The sequence below is a fragment of the Halichoerus grypus genome, chromosome 6 (assembly GCF_964656455.1).
Source record: "Halichoerus grypus chromosome 6, mHalGry1.hap1.1, whole genome shotgun sequence".
Taxonomy (NCBI): Eukaryota; Metazoa; Chordata; class Mammalia; order Carnivora; family Phocidae; genus Halichoerus; species Halichoerus grypus.
The window spans coordinates 168,852,932-168,878,299 of NC_135717.1; the positions used below are offsets into that span (position 1 = coordinate 168,852,932).

Sequence of the window (25,368 nt, forward strand, 5' to 3'; positions counted from 1 at the left end):
GAGAGCTCTTAGGGAATGAGCACTGAAGGATGAGGTTGCGTGTCTGCCATCCTGGGTTCACACCCAGACACAGGCAACTGCCAGGAAGACTCGGCTAGATCCCGGAGCAGACCAAGGGGTGTATATGTGCTGGGGGAGGGGAGGCACAGAGAGGGGGGCAGTGAGAGTCCACACATCCTAACGGACAGGCCTGCTGGCTGCAGACAGCCAGACGTCAGGCTTGACCCACCTCTTTCAAATACGTGTGCCTTGAGTTCTTTCAAGCCCCACCCCTCTGCTGGACAAGTGAAAGGGGCTACTCGGAAGGTGCTCTTGCTGAGCTCCAGCTGGAACGGCAAGTGATCCACCTACAGTATGGGCACAGCTGGGCTGGGAGAGAGCTCCCAGCGGAGGCCTCAACCCTGGGCACCCACTGACCCCATTGGGATGCTAGTTGTCCCAACACACTGCAGGGCCCCCACCTTCTCACGGGAGAGAGGAGACCTTTGCATTATCTGTCCTTTGCATTCTACCCCCTAGCTGTTTCCAGAAAGAGATTCTGAGGAAGCACAGGTGCAGGGATAAGAGACCAAGAGACAGGCCAGGTCAGGCCCACCAAGCAGGTAACCGGAACCTTTAATTTTATTATGTGGAATGCTTAATGCAGAGTTAATAGGGGCTGGAGTACCTAGGAGGAGGGGAGAGGGGAGAGGGTTCTACTGAGATAAATAAGGGGGGCAGTAATGAGTTACATGTGGACTGTGGGGGCTGCAGAACAGGAAAATAGGGGCAGACAGAGCTACATACTTTATTCAAATACCACTGGGAGGCAAAGGGCAAAAGGCCAGGGCAGAACGTACATGTCAGGAGTTTAGTGTCTTCAGCCTGCTGCCAGCAACCTGGGTGCCAGGCCCTGTGTCTCCTCCTGGAGCTGAGGGCTGGGGCCCGAGCAGCTATGACGCTCTGGGAAGCCCGAGGAGTTGGGGCTGACAGAGCAGGGACCACAGAGCCTGGTGAGGGGAGAGGGAGTTGGCGGGGAGCCTGGGAGGAAGGCTCTGTGAATTGTCTCTGAATCCTTTCCTGGAGCCCCTGCCTCCTCATCCGGGAGGTGCCTCAAGGTCTGGGAGGTTGTAGTGGAGTAGGGCCGGGGTGCTCTTTCTCCGTTAGACAAAGAATGAAGTGATTGGCACAGAATTGCATCTGGAGGCCTCTGTGCCAGTTCCTCCCTGTGTTCAGAAAGGGAGGGGGCCCTGAGGGGATGAGGAGCCCTCCCTCTGAGATCCCCCCCAAAGCTGTTCAAAGCTGTCCTCAGCCCCCGAGGGGCAGTTGTAGCCCACTGTGGGCACTGATGCAGGTCTCTGGCCGGCTTTGATCTTAGGCACGTGGCCCAGGTGGCACGGATTATGTCAGACCCCTCATTCTCCATGAGAGCGCGAACACGGGCACAGGTGTGGCAGGGCCTCCGATTCCCATCTGACCCTGGATGCCTCCCCTACTCCCAGAGGAGGGTGAGCGGGTCTTTCTCAGGTCCTGGGATGAGGGTCATTCCTGGGGGGAAGGTGCAGCCCCTCATCGTTCATTCTAGGGGCGACAGTCAACCTCCTTCTCCTCTGCCCAGCCTAGTAGCCCAGGGCTTTGCCTGGGCTGGAGCCTGGATAGGACGGGGTGGGGTCATCAAAGGTGGTGAGCCAGACAGAAAGCCTTCCCTCAGCTGTCAGCCTCTGCAGCCTCCTCCACAGCCACCAGCAGGCCTGAGATGGGTGAGGAACAGGGCACGAGGGCTGGGGGAAGGGGCGTGCTACCCAGAGGGGCCGGGCAGGGTGGTGATGACGGGGCTCCCTCTAAGGCCGGGACAGCGTCGTATATACCGGCTGCTCCCAGTGTGTGGGGCTGTGGGACTGGGGCCCTGAGGGGCTGGGGTCAGAGATGGCCGTGTAGAGGGGCCGCTGCGAGGGCCCCATGTAGGAGAAGGCCGAATAGAGGCCAGAGGCCTGGCCTGAATGGCCATAATAGGGTCCTGAGGGCTGATGGTCAGAGTAGTCAAACTGGGGGCGGGAGATGGAGGGAAAGGCGGAGCCGTAGTGGGGCAGGCTGAGGGAGGTGTAGGCGATCTGCGAGGTGGATGGCTGGTCGGTGTAGTGTGGGGGGCCCTGGGGCCCCGCGGTCTCCGTCTTCACCTGGGCTTTGGCATCCACACCGGGTGGCGAGACCGTGGGCAGAGCCACGCCTGGTGGCTTGGAGATCCAGGCGGAGTGTCCACTGGCCACAGCCAGGGCGCTGCCCAGCCCGTAGCCGGCTGCCGAGTAGCTGCTCACGTGGCCCGGGTGCCCGTTGGGTGGCAGGTACTGGTCCAACTCAGCCACATCAAAGGTCTCCATGTTGGACATTACCTCGTGGCTGATCTCACCGATGTCCACGTTGCCGAAGTCGATGTGAGGCTTCCCGCCCTCCCCCATGGAGCGCCCATCCCGCTTGGGATCTGCCTTGCCCGACTGCAGCTCTGTCTTTGGGGTGGTCGGAGGGGTAGGTGGGCCATGGCTCTGGCCTGGGTGAAAGGGAGACAGAAAGAAAGTGGGAAGCGAGGTCAGAGGCTTCTGGATTCTGATGGTTCACCGTCAGAAAAGATGCCTCCATGAGGCCGAGGATGGATCACTGCATGACCTTGTAAGCTTTACGTGTTTGGGCAGCCCGAGTTGGCACTTAATTCTGTAACGGTCTAGGGCTGGTCTCCAGTTGTTTCTGAAATTCTCCATTCTGAGGGGTGCGTCTCCCTCTCCCCCCAGAGCAGGACTCCCTCTGTCACCCACCTCCTAGACAGGCGTGCTGCATTTTGAAAAACCTTCCCTGTTGGGAAGTTGTTTCTCATATCAGCTGAAGTCGGCTTCCTTCCCTGCTCCCACTGCCCCTTAGCTGTCGGCCGTGACGGGGCTGGCGCATCGCTCTGTGCGTGCCTGTTCTCTTGAGCGCTTGGCTTCTGCCCGCTGCTCTCCTTGCTGCTGACCTCGTCTGCCCGCATCACTACTGACTGCTTCACTTTGGCTAGCTTGCCTGTACCTCCTCCCCCCACCCCCTCCGCCCTTGGCCCCCAAATAGCCATGTGTCCCCTCCAGCCCCGTCTGTCCTCCCAAAGCCCGCCCAAGGGCCCCTCACTCCGGGAAGCCTTCCCTCTGACTCTGCCCCACCGGCCTCTCGCTCAGCTGTGCTGCCCCTCGTCCCTCCAGCTGCTTTTCCTCGCTTGATCAGGAGGACACTTAGATAGCTGACCTGCTCCACCCCTGTTCCTCTATTTTCTCGTTCACATATTCATTCAGCAAATGCTTAGGGGACACGGTGCCAGGTGCAGGGCATACAAACATAAATAAGATGGGTCCTATCTTTACAAGCTCAAGAGTCTTGGTGGAGGATCCAGAGACTCACACAGAACTGGAGGGCAGCATCAGAAGTGACAGGATATGCAGAGGGCTCAGGAGACCAGAGGAGGAAGCCACCCACCCTGTCCTGGGGACCTGGGGAAGGTCTCCCTGAGGAGAGGAAGCTGAGCTGGCCTTGAAGGCTGAGAAAAAGCCCATGCCCACAGTTATATTCTGAGGTGGCTGTTTGGTATGTGGTCTGGGGTCTTCTGCTCTGTGTGTGTGTGTGTGTGGTGTGTCCCTGAATCTCTGAAGTGTGTGGGAGAGACAGCCGGACTGGGGATCCCATCGGGGAGAGAACATGTCCATGGTCTGTGAGACTGGGGGCTCCTTGAGGGCCGGCCCGTGTCTCCCTCATCAGACCAGAGGCAATGCCAGGTCCTGCACTGGCCAAGTGCTCTGGATTTTGAGAGCCGCCTGGGCTTGAATCCTGGTTCTATCACTTACTGTGTGATCCTGGGAAAATGCCCATCTTCTCTAACCTGTCTCCGTATCAGTAAAACAGAGATGATACCGAGCGGCTCAGACATGGCCTCCTTCTGGAGGTACAGGCTTCATGCACACTTGTTTCTTCTTCATTCGTGTTCATACCTTCTCCTCCCTCTAGACTGTGGACCTCCGAAACCAGGGAGCTTCTCTTGTTGGTGCCCCTGGTGTCTGCTCCCAGGTCTGGCACAAAGGAGGGCTCGGGCGTGTCTCCTGAGGGCAGAGCTGTGCTTACGGAGACTTCCTGTGTGCCCGAGCCCACGTATGGCATATTCTATATGCTGTATCAGCGTAAGCGGGGCAGCAGTGGTGCTGGCAGGGGCCCCAGAGACCAGCTGCCTGGGCTCAGACTCAGCTGTGCCCGTTTTCTCATCCAGGACATGGGAGTCACTTGTCACACAGCTGAAGTCTGAGCCCAGGCAGTGTGGCTGCCTCATCACAGCTCAGAGTGATTGAATGAGTTAATACACCTAAGGCAATTAGGGTGCCTGGTACACAGTAGGTGCTCAATTAATGTTAGCTGCTCTTTTCATAAATGCAAATGCAACGAGATGCCCTGTGTCTGGCCCCTCCGTGGCACTTGCTCAACATCACATGCCGTGGCTCCCGGCAGTGATCTCTCCTGCATCTGATCTCCCATTTCTCAAAATCATTCTGTCTCTGCTTTTCCGGTTGTAACTCACCCCTTGGCCTCCACAGCCTCCTTAACTGGCCTCTTCACTCAGCAGCGGCACCCTCTTCCATCAGCCGGAGCCATCGTGCCCAGCCACTTTCTTTGGCGTCTGAGTTCCCACTGAGCTCCCTCCGGGACCCTGCACCCCAGCTGGGGCTACTTGCAGCCTGGCAGCCTCCCCAGCCCCCAGGCCGGTTGTGGGTCCGGGTCTCACAGCAGCTAGCCCTCGCCTCTCCCCAGTGCCCAGGCTCTCCCCACCCACAGCTCGTCATCAGCCCAGCGCTCACCTGAGGGGTGCTCGGGGTTCCCGTCTGACATGGGGGAGCCCTCTCCTGGGTGCCGGTGGTCCAGGTGGGCGCTCTTGTAGTGGGCTTGGATGGCGGCAGCCCCGCCCTGCTCCGCCTCCCCGCCAGGACACTCTGACTCCCCCTGGGCCGCCTTCCCATTCTTCCGCCGCCGGGGCTGGTACTTGTAGTCCGGGTGGTCCTTCTTGTGCTGCATCCGGAGCCGCTCAGCCTCCTCAATGAAGGGGCGCTTGTCACTCTCGTTCAGCAGCCTGGGGTGGTACAGTTGGGGGAGATAGTAGAGGGGCCAGCGTGAGTCTCTGCCCTCAAACAAATGAGGTCCGGGAATGGCAAGCCCAGAGGGCAGGCAGGGCCCAGGGCAGGGGCTTGCTCTTTGATTTACAAACTAGGAAGTGAGGCCCAAGGAACCACAGGCTCAGAAGGCTGTGATCTCTCTCCCTAAACTCTCAGGGGCTGGGGTGTGAGAGCCATCAGCCTGCTGCTCCTGGCAACCCTGAGGATGGAGTTAAAAGTAGGAATAGAGCTTTTTCTTTTTCTTCTTCTTCTTCTTTTTTTTTTTTTTTAAGATTTATTCATTTATCCTAGAGAGAGAGTGCGCGAGTGCAAGCACACAAGCGACGGGGGGGGGGGGGGGGGGGCAGTTAGAGGGGATGGAGAGGGACAAGCAGACTCTGCTTGAGGAGCCCAAGATTGGGGCTCGACCCCAGGAGTCAGGAGAAGCTCACAACCTGAGACGAAACCAAGGGTCAGATGCTCAACTGACTGAACCACCCAGGCGCCCCAGGAATAGAGCTTTTGAGGGACACAGAGCTTCAGTTCAAGGAAAGAAAAAATTTTTTCATCATCAAAGCTGTCTGCAGGTAGAGCTGGCTGCCTCCTTAGGGGGTGAGCTCCCTGGGGCTGGAGGTATGCAAACTGAGCAACAGTGTAGTGAGGGGGAAGAGTCCAGTCTCTGCTACTGGCTAGCTGTGTGACCATGGGCAAATCACTTCTATGAGCCTTAGTTTCTTTGCTTATCAAATGAGGATGATAATGCTTACTTCAGTGGGTGTGGGATTGGCCAAGGTCCTGGGTGTGAAGCACTTTGCACAAGGCCTGGGGATGGAGGGCGGGCACCTTGAGAAACAGGTGCTGTTCTACTACTGCTGGGGGGCTTGGGCAGGAGGACCTGGGGTGGGCCCTCTCAACTCTGGAATGCTCATTTTGTGAATTCCAGTGTGGTGTGGCCGAAGGGGCAGGATGTAAGTCCCCTTCGCTATGCGGGGTCACGGCATCCTGGGGGAGATCATATCTCCTTGTCCAGGGGGTGACAGAGGCTAGAGGAAGCTAGACTTTCTTCCCAGACCCTGGGACAGAGGCCCACAGACCCTCTCCCCCTGCCCCTAGGTGAGGAGGGCGGAATAGGGTACCTTGCAGAGGGCCTGAGGGGAAAGAACAAACTCATAGAATCCTAGACGTGAGGGACAGTGTGGGTGCGACTCTGTCCTGCCCAAAGGGCCTCTCTCTCCAGCTGCCCACCCCCTCCCCAGTGGGTGCCCTCTTCCCCCAGTCAGGAAGGCCTAGCCCTCCTGCCCAGGATGGGAGGGGGTGGTCATACCAGGCACCTCCTAGCCGGCAGCAGCATTCCTGTGCAGCTTAGCCTCCCCCCCCACCCCGCCACCCCCTCCCCCCAGGCTGCCAGAACCCAGCCCTAAGGCAGCTTTCTCCAAGGGTCCCTCTAGCTGAGTGATGGCATGAAGACCCCAGACCAGCGCCTCCTCCGGGGTGAGGAAGTGGGCTGCAGCCTTCCTCCCCCCGCCATGCAGACCAACCTCGCACCCCAACCCCCACCCCAGCCAGGCCTCAGGGAGGCTGGCCAGCAGAGAGGGGCGGGCCCTGAAGGTGTGTGTGTGTGTGTGTGTGTGTGTGTGTGTGTGTGTGTGTGTTGGGGGGCGGGGAGAGAGCTGCACTAGAGGGCGCAGAGCAGGCTCAGCCCACAGCCAAGGGCCCCAGCACAGAGGCTCTGGAATGGCTGGGGACACTGAGCTTCCTCTCCTACCCCAAACCTTCCTTGTGCCCTCTGTCCAGCTGGCAACTGGGTGTGAATCAGCCAGAAAACAGTAGGGGGCATGGAGAGAGGGAAGATTCAAACACAGCACACCCTGTCGCCTCCCTTGCTAGTTCCCAGCAATACCCTAACCTTGACAGAATCCTGACCCCCGGCCCTCCCAACCCCCAGCCCTCAGCCCCCACCCCAGCCCGGTCCCTCAACTGTCCTTCAGCAGCTATAGTTGGCTAACAAGCCTCCAAGCCCCGACCCCAACCTCAGCTCTGTTCATTCTCTCCTAACCCCAGACCCATCCTGCCCCCACCAAGTAAACCACCTCAAATCTAATCTTGACCCCAGCACCAGCCTCGCTCAGCATTGCCCTCCAGGCCCCCACGTCACCCAAAGCTCTAACTGCAAACCTGATCTTCATTTGCTCTCCACCTGGCCTCTGTCCTCTAGGTCTCCCAGGTTTGGAATAGGGGCCAGGAGAGGGTAGGCTGGTTACCCCTGCAAACGGGAAATCCTGACTGGGGCGGGGGCTCCCAAGGTGGGGCACCGGCTGCTGTTCCATCTTCTCTTCCTGTCAGGGAAGGCACCTGTGGACTTGGGGGTCAGGAGAGGCTCCAGCCTGTGACCCCCTTTCTAGTCTCTGGGGTCTAATTACTCTCTCCAGGCACGTCAACCTATGTACAAGCGTCAGCATGTGATCAGCATCCAACAGTCCTTTCCCAGGCGGGCCCTGAAGGTTAGCCTGACTGTCAGAGCTCACATAGCCACTTAGGAGCCAGGACCTGGACGCCGGTGTGTCCGACCCCAACCTACTTCCAGCACCCCAAGCAGTCTGTCCTCATGTCTTTCTCTTTTGGGGTTTAGGGCCCTGTTTTCCAGTTCTGCCTGTCTAGCCCATCCCCCTTCCTGGAGGCCTGGGAGTCATGAGCCTGGGAGGGATTTCAGGAGGGTTCCCCACCCAGGATCCAGGTGTCCCCCCCACCTGTGGGCATAGCCTTTCATCCTTGTCATTGTCCTGCCACCCTTCTACCCCTGGGCTTGGGTCCTGAGCAAGCAGCATCCGCTTTCCTGATGGCCCTATGCTAGACTGGCCCTTGGGGCCAATCAGTGATGGCCAGAAACTAGTCCCCTGAGAGAGCCCAAGCCCAGGGTTCTGGGCTGGGGGAACAGGGACAGGGACAGTGGAGGGTCCAGTCTTAAATCCTTCAGAGTGGGTTGAGGGAGAAGTGGGGGTCCATCCTTGCTTTCATGCTGTCACTGGGCTGGTGCTGGGGTCTGTTCCTGATCCCCCAGGTCTGCTCGATCTGCCTGTCTGTCTCCCTCCTGGTTGTCTGTCTCTCGTTTGCTCTTCTCTGTCCCACAGCACCAAGGGTACTGGCCTGGGCTGCGCCCTACCCAGGTGCAGATGGACCTTGGGCAGAGGAGCTAGTTTTGACCTCTGCTCTTGGGCAGAGCTGGAGCCTCTGAGTTGACACAGCAGACTGGCCACTAAGCCCAGAGCCTGCCTGCCCAGGATGAGCAGAGCGCTGAGGGCTGGGTCGGGGAGGTGAAGGGGCACCACGCCATCAGCAAACTCATGGGACCACGGAGCTGGATGTGAATCCCTCTTGGGTCTCTTGGGGGACCTTCTTGCTTCTACTACCCTAAACCGTTGGCCTTCTAGGCCCAATCTCCATTATGCTGGGGCCCACAAGGGGTGGGCAGCAGCAGGAGGGAGGCAGGCTCCTCTGAGAAGCCCCAACTTTCTGAAACTCAGGTATGCCTCACTCCTGCTCTCCCCTTCTCTGCCCTACCCCCCCATCACGCTTTAGAGCGAAGGGGTGACCCGCCACTGTCACCAAGGACAGTGCGGGGGAAAACCACTAGACGAAGAGTTAGGAGACCTGGGTTGTGGCCCTGCTCTGCCACCAGCTGTGTTGTGGCCTTTGAGGTCCCTTTGCCTTTCTGGGCCTGTCTCTTGGGCAGTCTAGTGGGGAATCAGGTGGTCTCTGCAGGCTTGCATCTCTTGGAACCCCTGTTCTTTTTCTGAGCTGCCCAGGACGCCTGAGGTGGGAGGTTGCTACCCTACTCAACACAACCCAAGGTTGTTACCCTGCTCAACATAACCCAAGGGGCCAGGCTGAGCCCCAGACCTGAGGTGAGGGGTGGCAGACTTCCTCTTTGGGGGGCATGTTTTTCCCCAGAGCTTTGGGCTGGACCCAGGGAACCAAGGACTCTGAGGCACCCTGGGTAGGAAGAGGGGCCAAGGTTTCCTCCTGGCCAGGGCTCTCAGCTCCAGCTCTGGGGCTGGAGGGGTAGGAGGTTACTCAACGCTGGGTGGGGCCCTGGAAAAGAAGATGGCGCCGGACTGGGGGAGGAAGGGAGAGAGAGGCAGGCCTGGCAGCTCTGGGACAGGGTGGGAGGGGAGACTTCTTTCTGTGTCCCCTTCCCTAGAGGATAAAGAGAAGAGCCCCCTCCCCCTCGAAAGGAGGGGAGGATAAGGAAGGCACGATGAAGGTAGCTGGGACAGGACAGGATCCTGCAGTGATAGATTTGCCCTTGGCAGTTCTCCATCCCTCACTCTTTCAAAGACTCCTGTCTGAATTCCTTATTTTCCTTGAACTACCCCCCAGTTCTCCATCTGGCTGCCTTAGTTTCCCTGCCTCTCCAGCCAGGCCTTCCGTTCTTTCCCAAGCATTTCTCGGGCATCCCCCTGACCACTGGGGCCAGTGGCGGTGGCACCCGCGAGTGTGCTGTGCCGGCGGGAAAGCCGTTGGTGAAGACCTTTGGAGTGGGGCCCTCGGGATCCTCCCCTCCCTCTCGCCTTCACCCCCCCCAGCAAGAAGCTCAGGCCCTTCGCCTGCCACCGACAGAATTCCAACCACGAGGGGGCGCCCTCCGGTCCGCTGCCCCGGGTGGGGAGCCTTGCCTAGGCCGCTGTAGTTCTAAGCCAGTGCAACCTCAAGGGGGTACTCATGGGGGGAAGGGCGGGTCCAGTGCCCACACCTGGTCTTCCAGTCCCATCAAAGCGGTGGCTGCCCCCGCGAGAAGGGCCCGGGCAGTGCCCGTCTAGCCTGAATCCACCCGCAGCTAGGGGGCCCGCGGGAGCTCCCCGGAGGCGAGTCGGGAGCGCTCACCTCCAGAGCTTGCCTAGCGTCTTGCTGAGCTCGGCGTTGTGCAGGTGCGGGTACTGGTCGGCCAGCTTCCTGCGCGCCGCCTGCGCCCACACCATGAAGGCGTTCATGGGCCGCTTGACGTGCGGTTTGCTCTTGCTGGCGCCGTTGACGCGCACGGGCATGGGCACCAGCGTCCAGTCGTAGCCGCTCAGCACCTGGCTGACGGCCTCGCGGATGCACACGGGGAACTTGTCATCGTCCGCCTCGCCGTCCTGCTGCTCCTTCTTGACCTTGCCCAGCTCGCCGGGCCCCGGGCTGGCTCGCAGGCCCGATCCGCCGCCGCCGCCGCCACCGCCGTCGGGCCCCAGCGAGGTCGCGCTCCCTGGGGACAGGCAGCGGGGCTCCTCGGAGCCCACGGGGCTCAGCTCCACCTCGGATAGGTCCTGCTCCTCCGCCATGTCGCCCCCGGCCGCCGCCGCCTCGGCCGCGTCCCCGGGGCCCGCCGCCGGGGTCCTTGCGAAGAGTCCAACGCCCACCTGGACGGGAAGGAGGGCGCGATGGAGCGGCCGAGCGCGCAGCCCCGACGGCAGCCCGAGACGCGACGCGGGCACAGCCCCGAGGTGGCGCCCGCTCGGCTCCCCCTAAACTCGCTAGAGCCCCTGGGGCCCGCGCACATGCCAGACCCGGGCTCGGCCTCCTAGCGCCCGCCTCCGCGTCTTCCCACCACCTGGTCCCAACCGTCTCTTGGTGTGGGTGGGTTTGGGTTTTTTTAAACCTCTTTTTGGGTGGAGGTTTGTTGATGGAAAGGAAGAAAAACGGACTCTTTATTCTGCTCTAATCCTGGCTCCTGGAATTTCCCACCTTTTCTCTCACCTTTCCGTCTTCCCTTCTGCCTGCCCCCCGATGGGGTCTAGAGGAGCTGGGTGGGGGGCAGATGCGGGTGTCAGTCTCTCTCCACCCACGCCCCACCGCAGGGTCCCAGGCCGGGGCCCACGAAGGCAGGAGCCGAGGAGCGGTCTGCGCACTCACTCACCTCCTCGGACCTCTCCTCCAGTCTGGGGCTCGTCCTTAGGAAGTGGAAAACCGTGTCCCAAGGTGTGCGGTCCAGCTCGGGGCTTGGGGGTGACGCTGGTGGGCTGGGAGGGAGGGGCTGGGGGGCCCTGAGCCTCAGGCCACGGCCTCGTCAGGACGGAGCCTGAAACCTCACCACCAACCACCCTGGCCGGACAGCCCGAGACTGACTGAGCACTGAGCTGCTGCGGAGGGCTGGGAAGGAAGGAGGGGGAGAGGGGGAGGGGGAGGGGAGGGAGGGAAGGGCAGAAGGTGGAGCCTCCAGCGCTGTCCTTCATCCCCAACACTCAGGGCTCCTCCGCCAGGCCCCCCCACCCCAGCTCCAGGCGCTGCTGTCCCAGGCCTGTCTTGGGGCCTGGGCTTAGTCAGGGAGGTGTAGGAGTGGGGGTGGTTAGGCCAGGCAAGCCAAGGGATGCAGGTGGGCAGGGTCAGAACCTGTTACTTGCAGGAAAATTGGGCCCAACTGGGACCCCCAACCTCTGCCTCAGGTGGTGGGATGGGCAGGTGGCAAAGGATTGGGGCTGGATGAGGAGAACACGGGTGAAGTTTCTGTGGACATCTGAGGGCGGCTGGCCTGCATCGCTGGTTTAAGACTCTTAGGGAGTGCCTACTGTGGTCGGAGGGACACTGCTTCTCAGCCTGCCTCGCCTGCCTCCCACCCTGACCCAGGCTACCCTCTGCCTCTGCTCATATGGCGAGAGAGCACACGCGGGTCCATACCTGGTGAGGCAGGGGCAGCTAGATACCCCCTGCCCAGGGCAGAGGCCCTAGCTGCCCCCCTGGGCCCTTCTCACCAGATGCACAGCATTTGTAAGGGCTGGGCTTGTTCAAGGTAGAGAGGCAGGACTGAAGTTCCTAGGGGGCTGGCCATGGGCCTGGGCTGGGGGATCCTCTTCAAGTAGGTCCAAAAGGCTTCTGGGGCCACAGCTCCCTCCACACTGGGTTCATGCTCTCTTGGTGTGTGTGGGGTCTCAGGCCAGGTTGTCATGAAGTCCTGCACTCCCCTACCCCCCTCTCCCGCCTCTCTGCCCACTTCTGTCCTCAGCCACCTCCCTAGTGGGGTGATCGCTCTCCTTTTTCTTTCCCGCCCATCACCCAAGGCTCCTTTTCCTCTCCCCTTTCCCAGGTCTCTCCCCCAAAGGTCACAGCCCCTCTCTCTTCCCAGAGGGTGGGTGTCGAGGCAGAGGTGTGGGTGGGCATGGAGGGGGCAGATGGAGCCCGGGCCGCGCTGGCGACCATGTACGGTTCTGAACTCAGCGGCTGGGCAAGGCCCTAGGCCCACCCCAAGGGAGTCTTGTCTGGAGTGGGGCTGCAAAGGGGGTCTAGGCAAGGCCTCATGCTTGGGAAAGGCCAAGGGGGTGGAGGGGGGTGGGTAATGGGACACAATGAGGTAGTCACACGAGGCAAAGGCATGTTGGGGGTGGGGGGAACGGACATTGGAGCACACACACACACATGCTCGCACACACAACCAGCCAGACAATCGGGCCAGTGTGTCTGGGGCCTCGGAGCCCAGTGAATTAGGAGTTTGATAAGGGTTTTCTCTTTCTCTCGCTTGCCGGCCTTGGACAATCTCCCCCCAGTTTTCCTCGACGCCACCCCCGGCGCTGCCAACCCTCCTCCCCCCGCCTCCCTTCTCTTCCCTGTGCCCAGACTCTTGTTCGGGGCCTTGAAACAGTGAGCTGTCTTTGTTCGAAATACAGGTGAACGGCAATCATGTGATTAACACACACACACATAAAAAGCTTTTTAACAGCGCCCGCCCGGCCTCAGAACCGCCCAGAGAGGAGCCGCCCTGGGTGGACAGAGGGACGGAGGGACGCGCATCCAGCCGGTCGCGTCCAGCTGCTGCAGCAGTCTCCAGCACTCGCTGCTGCCGGCCCGCTGCCCGCCTGCCTGGCATCTCTCGATCCCGGTGGGTCCCCACTCGTCCTCCCGTCCCCTTGGTTCCTCCTCTTCAAGGGAAGGACTTCCCTGCTCCCCGTGGTGTCTGAGACCCCCTAGGCCGGGAGGGGTGGCTGTGGGGGGAGAGGGCCCAGGGTAAGAAGCCGGGGCGTGGGGTCCCACAGCGCCCCTCTCCGGCTCCCCGCCTTCTCCCTCACCCTCCTTGGCCCAGCTGTGCCAGGATGGGGGTGGGGGTGGCAGTGGGCGCTCTGGGTCTGCAGAGAAGCCACGCTGGACAGAGGGGGCCTCTCTCTTCCCCTCCCTCTGTCTCTCTCTCTCTCTCTCCCTCTCTCCTGTTTCCTCATTGCTGTGCTTGGGCTTTCTGCTGAGAGGTGCTGGATAAGGCAGGTGGGCCTTCAGGGGTACAGGGAGGGGCTGCCAGATGCCCAGAGCTGTGGGCATGGAGGGGGGTGAAGGGGAGGGGGAACCCCTGCCGTGACCACCCCCATGCTGACAACTGTAATCCTCTCCATCCCATCCCAGGCCCTGGGGGCCCCAGCTTCCTCCAGCAGAGAGGGCAAAGGCCCCAGCCATCCCTGGAGAGCAGTGAGTTTGGAGAGGGGGCACTGGTGCTGGGTGAAGATACCCTGGCTTCTGCCCTCGGCAGAACAGCCACACCCCCAACCAGTCTGCCCATCCTCACTGAGGTGTGGCGGCCGGTGGACTCTGTGGCCTGCCCTCTCTCCCCAGCAGAGACGGGGGCCCACAGTGTGAGCGTAATGGTGCAGAGTTAGGTTTCCTTCCCTGGGTGGAGAGGCCTTTCAGGAGCTGCAGGCTTTTCCTGGGACCCCGCCTGGGTTCTGTTGCCGCCAGCCCCAGCCTTACTGCTCAGACAGCCCTGACAGTGAATGACGGCCCCTGGCAGTCAGACGGAAAGCCCACTGAGGACCCCGCCTGGCAGAGCTGCTTCTGTCAGCAGTGACCCTTAACCCCTTAGCTCCCCGAGTCCTCTTCCTAGGGCATTGGGCCTGCTCTGTGGAAGGCTCTGCCCTGGGCTCCCTGCCCCAGGTCTCAGGCCCTTATCTCTCACCTGGGCAGTGACCCCCGGTGCCTCCCTGCCTCCTCCCAGGACACACTGAGCTGAGATGGGGGAAATCTGCTCTTCAGTGGGGCTGGGGCTGTGTGAGGGCGAGGGTGGTGCTGGTCAAGTTGAGCCTCTGCTCCAGCCTCAGTTTCCCCAGGTGGGCATGAGACTCTCTCCCTGACTGAGGACAGATGAGGGGACACTGGGAAAGCACTTTAGCACCTCCAGGCACCTACCTGGTCTAGGCTGTCACTCCCTCATTCCCTCAGGCCTGTGGCCCCCTCTCTCAGTGCTTCAGATACTCACTATCCACGTCCAGTGTCCTGGGGCCGGGGAGGGGGAGGGGATTCGCCTTCGTCCCTCCCTGCTGGTTTGTGTGGAAGCCGGGGGTTGGCCTAGGGCAGTACTTTTCACCATAAAGGTGTGCAGCACACTGGCTCCCATTCTTCAGGTCTGCCCCTGCCATTCTGCATTTCTCACCAGCTCCTAAGCAGGTGTCTGGAGGATTGGTTCTAATTCTTGCTGAACTTTAGAATCATGTGTGAAGTTTTTTAAAAGTACTGAAGCCTGGCTCCCACCACAGACTGGCTGATTCTGAATGGGGGGGGGCAGTCCAGATGTGTTTACTTTTCGAGCTCTCTGGGCCTTGCTTTCCCTCACTGGGTCTGGAGCCCCGAGGCTGTGATGACCCCCTGCAGAGCCCCAAATCTCTGGGGAGAGGGCAGGGGGCCAGGGCTCTGGACCCCAGAGCTGGAGGTCAGAATTGCAGTCACACTGGAGTGTGTGGGGATTTGGGGGATGTGGCAGGGGAGGGCCTGCACATTGGGGTGAGGGAGGGCTCAGGGGCACAGGTCAGGGGTCAAGGGTATGGTAGTGACCTTGACAGAAGCTTAGTCTGGGTGAGTGCATGGGGAGTGTGAGAGCTCCCTCGAACATTTCCTAGGCTCCCACTGCCTCTGGACAGGCTGTGTTGTTTGTGGTTTGGAGGGCAGTAGAAAGAGCACTGGACTTGGAGTCAGGAAGTTGTGCCATTAGCATCCACGTGGCCTTGGGCAATTTATGCTGTTAGCTTCTTGGGATTTGGTTTTTGCATGTGTAAAATGCTGATAATATTATATATCACTACATGTGGGAGTGGATGGGAGAATTAATTAAGAATATGCACACACACGCACACACACACATGCACGCACGCACGCACACAAGTACCTGGCTCAATGTTTGGTATGTAGTAGTAATTTATGTGCTGGGAGGTGTGAACGGTGCTCACATCAGTTCAAGTGCACAAGTGTTTACTGAGTAGCCACTGTGGACTTGCCTTCAGGAGTTTATAATCTGCCCATCGAATCCCAGCATCAGACCAGGGTGGTGTGTGATAAGCTCCTCGGGGCCGGGCCTCCCCTACCCTGTGCCCCCTTGACAGCAGAGACCCACACTTCCAGAGCCTCCTGTGGGCCAGCCCGGCTCTGAGCACTCTGTCCTCTCAGCAATCCAGTGAGTGGGTACTGTTATTATTCTCCTTCTAGGAAAGAAACTGAGGCACAGGAGGTTCAGTGACAGGCCCTAGCTCACCCAGCTAGTGATAGGTGGGAATGCACTGGCACCCGCGGTTTACCTCCTGAGCCCAGCCTCTGACCACTCTGCCCCCCTGCCACTAGACCCCAGGTGCCACCATGGGCCAGTCCCCTCCTCCACCCACCCCCCGGGCCTTTGCACTTTCCCTGTGCTCCCCATCCATCATTGCTTACAGCCCAGCTTGGAGGCCCTCTCTTCAGGGATGCACTTCTGGACACGAACTCAGTTGGAATTCTCTTCCTGTATTACCTTCCAGTGGGGGTGGAGATGGCCTTGCACCTCCCCTTACACAGCCTGGCTTCCGGGCCGGTCTCCACCTCCTACCTGGAGCCCCCTGAGGGTAGGGCCATGCCTTCCTTCTTGGTGTTGGCCCCCCCAGGGCCCAGCATGACCTCAGGGAGTCTTTCCTGAGTTGAGCTGCTGTCAGGGTTCCAAGGAGGAACAGATAGGCGAGGCTGGAACAGGCAGGACTGGCTTCCTGGAGGTGGAGGGCCTGAGCTCTTGTGGAGGATGAAGGACGGCAGCGTTCCAGGGCTTGTCCCAACAGGGGCTCTCGCCCGTCCTTGTTTCTTCTGGTCCAAGCTGAGGGTCCCACCCCAAGCCAGGAAGGTAGCTCCTGGGGCCTGAGTCTTCATTTCCTGCCCTGCCCCACCCTCTCTGGCCACAAGGAGGCCGGGCCAGTGCCTAGGGCAGCCTCAGGGCCGCTGGCCTCTGCCCTTTTCTCAGAAGCGCTCCCAGAAGGAGACTGCTTGTTCTTGTTCTTGTTCTCCAGACCCTGCTGCTAGAAAGCCCTTCCTGGTGTCTGCCCCGAATCTCTCACGCTGAGCTGAACTTTCGGGAATGTACTCTGTATGAGACACAGGAGCTCAGAGTTTGAGGGGAGAGGCCTACACAGATACCCAGTGCCTTGGCACAACCCAGGGCCTCCAGGGCTGTGTGGGCCACGGGGACTCCGAGGGCTGGGCTTGAGTCCCGGCTGGGCTGTGGAGGCCCTTTGTTGCCCCGGCCACCTCTACCCTCCCCTGGCCTCAGTTTCCCTATCCATAAAATGAGGGGCAGACTGGGTTATCTCTGAGGGCGTTTCCAGATTTGATAGCACATGAATTATATTTCAAAACGAGAGTCCAATGCCTGAGCTAATGTTTCCAAGCCTTGGTGTTCCTCAGAGATGGATTGGCGTCTCTTGAAAAGGCAGTTTTGTGGGCAAATAAGTTACGGAAACCCTGCTTTCCACTTCCTCTTTTTAGAGGTGCAGGGCCTGTCAAAAGCTCTAAGTTCTGCAGTTAAGAAATGGATCTTTGTTTAAAATACTTATCCCCAACTCCTCCTCAGCCCTGTGTACTCTCCCCACCCCTACTCTGCGGCCCAGGCCCCAGCAGCCAAGCATCGCTCAGGACACCTTGCCTGGTGGCCGGGCCTGGAGCCTCCTCTGACTCCTGCATCCCTCGCCTTTCCAGCGGGACCTTGTCCCTGTAAGCTGGGTCCTTCCCACCTTCCAGCATGATGCCTTGCACTTAGAAGGTGCCCAGCGGTGCGAATGAACGAATGACTCTCGAGGAGATAAACTTGCCCAGGCAGCAAGGTGTGCTGCTCTTGAGTCAGACAGCTCTGGGTCTGAATCCTGCCACCCCCACTTATTAGCTGTGTGTCCTTGGCAAAGGACGTGACATCTCTGAGTCTCACTTTCCTACTAGGCTGTGCGGAGGATGAAACCGGATGTAGTGTGTAAGCACTTAGGATGGTCCCTGGCACATTACGGGACTCAGTAAATGGCAGCTATTGTTCTCAGCATCTAGGGGTCGGCCCTCGGAAGGTGGCTGTCAGTTGACCTTGGGTTTGATAGTGGTCCTTGCTTCTTTCCCTGTCCAAGTGCTGTTGCTATCACTGGATGTTCTCCCGTCAGCCCCTAGTAGCTGGGGGCTGGCAGAACAAGGGCAGGGCCATCGTCCCGTTGAACAAGAGCAGAAAGGGAAGCGATTGACTGACTAAGGTCACATGACTGTTTAGTCTTGGAACTTGACCTCTTTGCCCTGACTTTTTGCCCCAGGTTTCCCAAGGACCCACCCCTAGGCAAGGCTCTGCTGTCTGGGGTAATGGAGAGGGGCGAATGGTCAGCTTGTCTTTGAGGAGCTTGTTGATGAATGGGGAGTTGGGTCATTCATTCATACATTCCCACACCTATTAGGGCAACATGGTGCAGACATGCTTGAGGGTGACGAGATCGGGTTGGGGAAGGTGGAGGAAAGAAAGGAAGGGTGGGGGAGGGCCGAGGGTGGCTTTTTTCAGAGGGGACCCTGGTTTTGACCTGGAGGGGGCTGCTGCTGTCATAGCAGGGTGGGCTGAGTGTGGCTAACGAGGGCCTCTGAACCTCCATCACCTGGGCAGCTTGGGGCGAGGGACTCGTCCAGGTGGCCCAGTTTAGGGGGTGGCTGGAAAAACCCAGATCTGCCCACACCAGATACCCTGTCATTTCACTCCATCATCCAGGGTATGACCACGGACCAGGGCTGTGGATGCTGAAGGGCAGGGGACCGGGCTGGGCGTGATGGGAGTCAGGATCACCCATTTGAGCTTGGCGTTGTGAGTGCATCTCTGCTCTTGCAAAGTTCCCCTCTCTCCCCTGAAAATGAACACAGGGTGATCTGGTGGGATTTCAGTGTTTGTATGAGCTCAAAGGGGCTCCTCCACAAGAAAGTTACCATATCCTTTGATGATGTCACTTTATAATGACAAAGGAGCTGAGTGATGAGCCTGAGATCCGGAGCCAGAGAGACCAGGGTTCAAATTCGGTCCTGCCCCACTAATCTGCTGTGGGATTGGGCCGCTTACTTATCTTCGTAATGAATTACTTCATCTGTAAGATGAGGATGCCAATACTTGCCTCCTGGGAATGTCTCAAAGATGAAAAAGCAATGAGAAATAGCAAGTGTCCAGCAGATTGCCTGAAACAAAAGGTAGACATGGCCATTCACTTCTCTCGTCGGTGTCCAACGTTTTCCAGGTAGGGCGGCTAATGTATCGGATATGATAATGACTTGGATATAATACACTCAGGAAAATCTCTTCCCTTTGTGGGGGGAGGAGGCGCACTTACCATGATAAGACCGAGGGACTCAGGCACAACCCTAGGGGTGTGGTCGCGTGTCCGGGTGCTCTGGTGCAAGCAGAAGTGTAATATATCCACGAGGCTGCCAGGCGCGGGGATTTTGCATGTCTCACCCCCTTACCAGGTGGCAGGCTGAGAAGTCAGAGAGTTTGAATGTCTTCCGTTTGGGGAAGACAAAGTGGAAGACAAAGCTGAGTGGAAATCTCAGCTTTGGCAGGTACAGTGGGAGGAGCTGCTCCCAACTCTGCCAAGGTCCAGACTCTTGCTGTGTGACCTTGGGGTAGTCGGCTGCCCTGTCTGGGCTTGCTCATCCGTTCCTCTATACAATGAGAGAGTTGGCCTCTGATCTCAGGGGGCTCTTTCAGATTTACTAGCAGGGGTTTCAGGTTCTGTAGGAAAAGGCCCACATCTGGTCTCGTCTCCCCCGAGGTAGCTGCTCAGGCCTGGACGCGGGAGTACATAGCAGGTGCTCAACAAGTACCTGTCCAACCTCGTTGACCAGAGAGATAACCCACTAAGAGCCTTGTGCTACTTCTCCTCTCCTCAGGCCTGATCACATCATTTCTATCTGACCCTTTGGGGCAAGACCCACGAGTTCACACCACAGTCAGCTGTTTGCTCACTCGGTCTAAAGCGCACAGATGTGGCAGATGCACGTGCACGTAGGGAAATAACACTTCAAATCAGAGATGGATCAAATACATACTTCCTTCTCATGGCTCTTGGGATCAAAATCCCAAATCTTGGGGCGCCTGGGTGGCTCATTCGTTAAGCATCTGCCTTCGGCTCAGGTCATGATCCGAGGGTCCTGGGATCGAGCCCCACGTCGGGCTCCCTGCTCCGCGGGAAGCCTGCTTCTCCCTCTCCCACTCCCCCTGCTTGTGGTCCCTCTCTCGCTGTGTCTCTCTCTGTCAAATAAATAAATAAAATCTTTAAAAAAAAATCCTAAATCTTCAGCCTGGCCCTCATATCCTGGCCCCACTCTCATCGCTGACACTCCAGCCAGAGTGGCTGCCAAGCCCCACAGATGCCCTCTCCCCACTGAATGCACTCCCACAGTCTCCTCGCCGGCTCCTCCTGTGGGCTCAGCCTCGAGGTCGTGTCTAGAGACACCGCCTGATTCTCCAGCATCAGCTATTTCCCTGTGACAGCACTCTGGCCTTTTTCTTTATAGCGCTCACTGCAATTTACGATTTTATGTTTATTGTGAGATTAGTTATTCATTGTCCATCTTCCCACAAGGATGTCAGCTCCACGAATCCTTGGTGATCTGCTGAATGCCTGGCATGCTGGAGGTGTCCAATGAATGAAGGGGTGAGGACCGGTAGAGGAAGGGGTGGGAGGCCTGGAGAGGGGAAAGGAGCAAGGAGGGAGTCTGAGTCTGAGGACTGGAGGGAGGAGACTGGTCCAAGGTCTCTCACGTGATGGAGGCAGGCGGCTTGATCCCTAGTCCGGTATTCTTCTTTCTTCTGCAGCTGGGGCTCCTGGAGGGACAGGCTGGGTTTAGTGAGACGCCAAACCCCTGAGGACCTAGGGAAGGGGGATCTGAGCCAGCTCCCCAGCCAGCTCCACCCCTTCCCCTAGCAGGCAGGAAGGACAGGGCAGATCTGTCAGCTTCAGACACTACCGCCCCAGGGGACCCAGCCCTGAGTCCCAGGAGGCCAAGGGAAAGAGGGGGGCACAGGAAGCACCCGGGTCTCCCCCTCCTCCCTCCTGCCCCACCCTCCGCCCCCATCTCTGGCTAGAGCTCACAGCCCTAGGCCTTGGCACTAGGGGGACGGGGGTGGGGAAATGGGGGACAGAAATCCTATTCTGGCCCAATGCCTTCCTTTCCCCCATTTGATTTCTGGGCCTCAGGATGGTGACTGACCTGGCAGCCCCCAAAGAACTGGGCCCTGGCCTTGAGGCTAGAGGGACGGAGTGAAAGAGAGGGGGCACTGCCCACTTCGCCCCTTCCCGTGTGCAGCCCCGGGGCTGGGACCTGGGAGGCCTCCCTGGCTTTGCCAGGAAACCTTGCGTGGCGGCCATCAGTGGCCCCCTCATCTGTTCGCCTGGTTAACCCCGGGGCCACGTGGGTCTGCAGGCTTCCCAGTCACGGATTTAGGTGGGAATCTCTCTTTTTTTTTTTTTTAAGATTTTATTTATTCATTCGAGACACAGAGATACACAGAGAGAGAGAGAGAAAGCATTAGCAGGAGAGGCAGAGGGAGAGGGAGAAGCAGGCTCCCTGCTGAGCCAGAGCCGGACATGGGGCTCAATCCCAGGACCCTGGGATCATGACCTGAGATGAAGGCAGACGCTTAACCGATTGAGCCACCCAGGCGCCCCGGGAATCTCTTTTTAAAAGCTCCGCTGTGACTATGGTGCAGCTGGTCGGGAAACTACTGGAATAGATGGTCTCTAAGTCCCCCTCCCCAGCCTCAAAACGCCCGCCTCTGGGGCAGGTCATCCCTCTGGGCTTCGTGGTGCCCTCCCCGCTGCTGTGTGCTGAGCTCCCGGCCCTCCTTCTGCATGCTGCGGGAGCGCCGTGTGCGCGTGCCTGGCGAGCGGGGTGCTGCGAGGGGGCTGCTGGTACCTGCCTGGCAGGGCCCCCTTCCGCCCTCCTCCTCGGCCCCCGCATCTTCCTCCTGACCTTTGCCTTCGGTCTTCTTTTCCACGCCTGGCTCTGCCTCTTGTCCTCTCCGCCCGATTTCCTTCTCTCTGCCCATTGCTTCCTCTCCCTCCTCTTTCTGTCTGCAGCCTCCTGTCTCCAGGAGGCTTTGTCATTTTGACCCCACAGCCAGTTGCTTCTGTCTCTCAGCGTCCTTCCTTTTCTGGCCCACTCTGCCCCTGGCTGGCTGTCTCTGTCCTTGCTCTCCCTCTGTCTCCAGCCCTGGGCTCTGCTCTCAAGGCCTCCATCTCTCTCGCGCTCTCTCTCTCTCCACAAATTTCTCTGTCTTCGCCCTTCCCCCCTCCCCCTCTCCCCCCCCCCCCCCCCCCCCCCCCCCGGCTCCCCTGGCCATCCTTCACCTGCCCTGGCCCTGTCTACCTGGAAATCTGGGGAGGCTGCCAGGGGGTGGAGGGCCCCAGGAAAGCGAGAGAAATGGCAGAGGTGACAAGTTAGAGCAACCAAGATGTGAGCACGTGATTGCAGAGCAGCTCTTGGGGCTGAGCACCGAGGGCTGCCTGTCCTGACCTTCCAGGCCCCTCCCCTCCCACCCCAGCCTTGCTCCAGTCCACGGTTCAGCTTGCCGCTCCCCAGGCCGTCCTGCCCTGGCCACCTCCACGTGCTGGCCGCACTGCTGCTCCCTCGGGCCTGTGCCCTGCACCCCACCTCCCTCTTCCTCTTCTCAGCTTAACTGCCACTGCCTCTGGGGTCTTCTCCCTGAGTTCCCACAGCACTGTCCGTGATGGGAAGAGGCAAGGTGGGAGGATGGGTTCAAGTCTTTCTGGGGTGGTCCTCACTGAGCTGCAGATGGAAGGATTTGTACCTTGTCCTGGGGCAGGAGGCCGAGGTGGCTGATGCTGACCATAGAACAGGTGTTTATGTTCCCTTCAAGCACGAGCTCTCCACCACCCAGAGAGCCAAGGTGATGGGCTCAAGGTCACACAGCAGGCTTGCAGAACTGGGTCAGTGGCAGGGAGGGAGAAGGTGGAATATGGAAAAGGAGGGGATGGAGGAGAAAGTGTCTTGATTTAGAAGCTAGGGATCTGGGTCCCAGGCTGTGCCACGGACTTGCGGAGGGATGGAGGCCATGCTGCCCCCCTCTCAGGGCCTCAGTTTCCCCATCTGAGCAGGGAGGGGCTGGCCTAGATGGCCTCTGAAGCTCTTCTCACTCCCATTGTCTAAGTTGGAGGGGCGGGGGCCGGCAAAGAAGGGATGGTGTGCTTTGACTTAACAGACCAGTTCCTCCTCTGTTTCCAGACTCCAAAGGCCATGCACCTCTTGTCTCTCATCAGTGACCTGCCTGGACAGGTGACTGCTGCCTCCAGTCCTGTTAACCCCCTCAGGGCCAGGTAGGGCTGAGAGCCCAAGCCCACCAGCTAGCCCCTGAAGGGTCCTCCCAGGGGGCCAGAGGCCTCAGGCTGGCGAGGCTGTAGGCCCGGGGCCTCCCGCACTTTGGTGGCGAGACCTTCTGGCCACCAGGGCCTGGCTGAGAGCCTCAGGCGAGCAGCCAGGGTCAGAATCCCTGGGGAGTTTTGGGTGGTCCTGCTGTCCCATCCTGGGGATTTCATTCCAGCAGCTCTGGGCTGGAGGAGTCCCTATTTTTCCCAGACTCCCTCTCTGCATCCCACCTCCTGCTGGCCCCGTGGCCCTGGGTGTGGGGACGTGTGGAGGAGCAGCCGGGAGAAGGGTTAAGTCAGGAACTCTTGGGATGGCTTTGGCCACGGCTATTCCTCCGGGAGAGGAGAACAAGGGGCCCATTCTGTGTGTGGGAATTAATAGCAAAGAGTCATCTGGGGTGTCATTCAAGCCCTGATCAGCTCCCAGAGGAATGCAAGAGAGAGAGAGAGAGAAAGAGTTGCTGGTGGGGGTGGCGCGGGGAGAGGCCCGAGGCAGACATGTCAAAGGAAGGGCATCAGGGTCCGGCTGGTAATGGGAGCCCGCCCTGGTGGGCCCACGGCCCTAAGATTGGAGGTCTGCTTTTCATCACAGATGGACCCCTGTTCCTACTTGGGATGGGGACCCCCTCCTGTCATTCCTTCACCAAGGGTCTCCTCCTTGTGTCTTCCCTCTTTCCCAGGATGGCGACACCCTCCACCACCATGTGACTGTCTCCCCTGAGGCCTGGAGCCCAGCCCAGGCTATGGGCCTGTCGGGGCGGGCCGACGGGCCTGCTCTTCTGGGTGCCCCTAGTCTGTCCTATCTTTGCTTAGGGGTCCTTGCTGTTCCCTTAGGAACGGCCCTGAGGCTGGCACTGTGGAGTACCAGCTCAGGCTCCTGAGTTGTACCCTCTGTCCCCAGGTCTGTGGCTTGGCTCCAGGTCCAGCTCTGACACACTCCTGCCAAGGGACCATAGACACCATCAGCTGCCGGCACGTGGGAGGCACTGGAGCATGTCGGCCCCCACAGGGGCGCAGCCCCCCACAGGCGTCAGCCTCAGCAGCGGCCTGCTGGGGAGGTCTGCAGGCCTCTGGAGACACAGGAATATCACAGCCTGAGGAAGGGCCTTGGCGAAGCTCTTGGTCAAATTCCTGGTTTTGCAGACGTGCTGGCTGAGGCCCCTGGCGGGCACTCGCCTGCCCCTGGGTCATCTCCCTCTCAGCCCTCTGCCCTGACCCTGGCCCACCGAGGCCCTCCCAGGCCACTGAGCGGCAACACGCCTCCACCTTGGGGGACAGACAGAACCGGGGCGATGGGGTGGGTCGAAGGATGAGGGCTTTGGGGCGGTCAGAGCAGGGTGCCCTACTTCCTGCCTGTGTGAGCTAGGGCAGAGCAAGAGCCAGGCGTTCTCATCTGTAAAATGAGATGAGCAGCTTTGTGGGGAGGGAAGGTAACGGGCACGCGAACCACTGAGTGTGCTGCTATTTTTATTGTGTTGCTCATTGTTACTGGAGGTCTGGGCGCTGCCACCAGCCCTGGGCTGAGAGGCATACCATGCGTACCATTGGGCTGTCTGAATCCATGCCTGGCAGCCTGTGCCCGCTCAGGTGGATTTTAGGAATCCCATGGCTGGTTTTGGTGGGGGTGAGCCTCCCGGCTCCCAAACCCCCTCATGCCAGCATTGCTTCCACACCGGGTGGCTCCTCCTGCCGATCCTGGTGGGAGGTGGCGCCTTTCTCCCTGACAGTGCAGTTCCGGGACACTGTGCACACTGTTCGGCCACCGTGCACCACCAGTCGGGGTCCTGGAAACCTCGGGGCCTTAGTGCCCTCCTCTGTCACGGGGCCAGCCTTCCTTTCCATGGTGGACCCTGGGCATATTGAAGCCCAAAGGGATCTCAGGGGTTGTCCAGCTGAACCCCCTTATAGCACAGATGGGGAGCTGAGTTTTAGGAAGGAGAGGGGCCTTTCTGAGGGACTCCAGGGTCCCAGCCCAAACTCTGCCTCGAGGAGCCAAGTGGACCTGGAGGATTCCTTTCCCGTAGGTGGGATGGGGACAGGATCGAAGGAAGGAAAGCAGGTGGAGCCTTTTGCCAATTGAAAAGTGCTCTACCTTTGGGGAGTTTTGAGGACGGTCCATTTGGGGCCCCTCGTGAATGTGCCGATCCTCTGGAGAGGCCCTGGGAAGAGGGTGGCAGGTGGGCCAGGCCTGTCTCTGTGCTCAGGGGAACAGACTCAACATGGGTGAGAGATGGGGCAGGCCAGGGCTTCCCTGGCTGGCTTGAGAGGGGGCGTGTGCACGAAAGCGACATTCTCCACCATCCTCCAGGTAGAGGATGGCTGGTGAGGGCCCTGCTGTCTCTCTGCTCTGGGCTTGGTCCCTGCAGTTCAGGAGCTCGTGGCCAGGTGACCTTGGCATTCTTCGTTTTAGCTCTGGTTCTCTGCACTGGGCTTGGCACATGGTAGGTTGGTGGGACTGAATGGTGCGATGGTGTGGAGACAGCCCTGCTGCTGGCAGGATGGCGCGTTTGGGCGCAGGATAGGTCCACATCTTGCCCGGAAGCCGAGGAATGGGACGAGGAGCAGGCTGGGAGTGATGGCTGGCGGTGGGACCTGTGGGTGGCAGGAGAGGGGTGTTG

The 25,368-nt window shown here is 59.6% G+C and overlaps 2 protein-coding genes across 14 annotated transcripts in view; one reads left to right on the plus strand and one right to left on the minus strand.

Moving 5' to 3' along the window:
• The window catches only part of POLR2F (RNA polymerase II, I and III subunit F), a 75,410-nt gene that overhangs the window by 13,345 nt on the left and 36,697 nt on the right, over window positions 1-25,368 (plus strand). For 12 of the 13 annotated variants that reach the window (XR_013449350.1, XR_013449351.1, XM_078076602.1 and 9 more), the window contains exon 1: window positions 12,822-12,972. The exons of the other annotated variant lie outside the window; for it this stretch is intronic. The gene's annotated coding sequence lies outside the window, so the exon portion shown is untranslated. Of the gene's footprint in view, window positions 1-12,821; window positions 12,973-25,368 lie in introns of those variants that run through there. 13 annotated transcript variants of the gene reach the window in all.
• On the minus strand, window positions 772-11,219 carry SOX10 (SRY-box transcription factor 10). Its single transcript, XM_036102184.2, has 4 exons — window positions 11,020-11,219; window positions 10,008-10,522; window positions 4,836-5,104; window positions 772-2,524 (listed from the first exon to the last, which is right to left on the minus strand). The coding sequence occupies exons 2-4, from the start codon at window positions 10,442-10,444 to the stop codon at window positions 1,821-1,823; spliced, it is 1,410 nt and encodes a 469-aa protein (XP_035958077.2). The 5' UTR covers window positions 10,445-10,522; window positions 11,020-11,219; the 3' UTR covers window positions 772-1,820.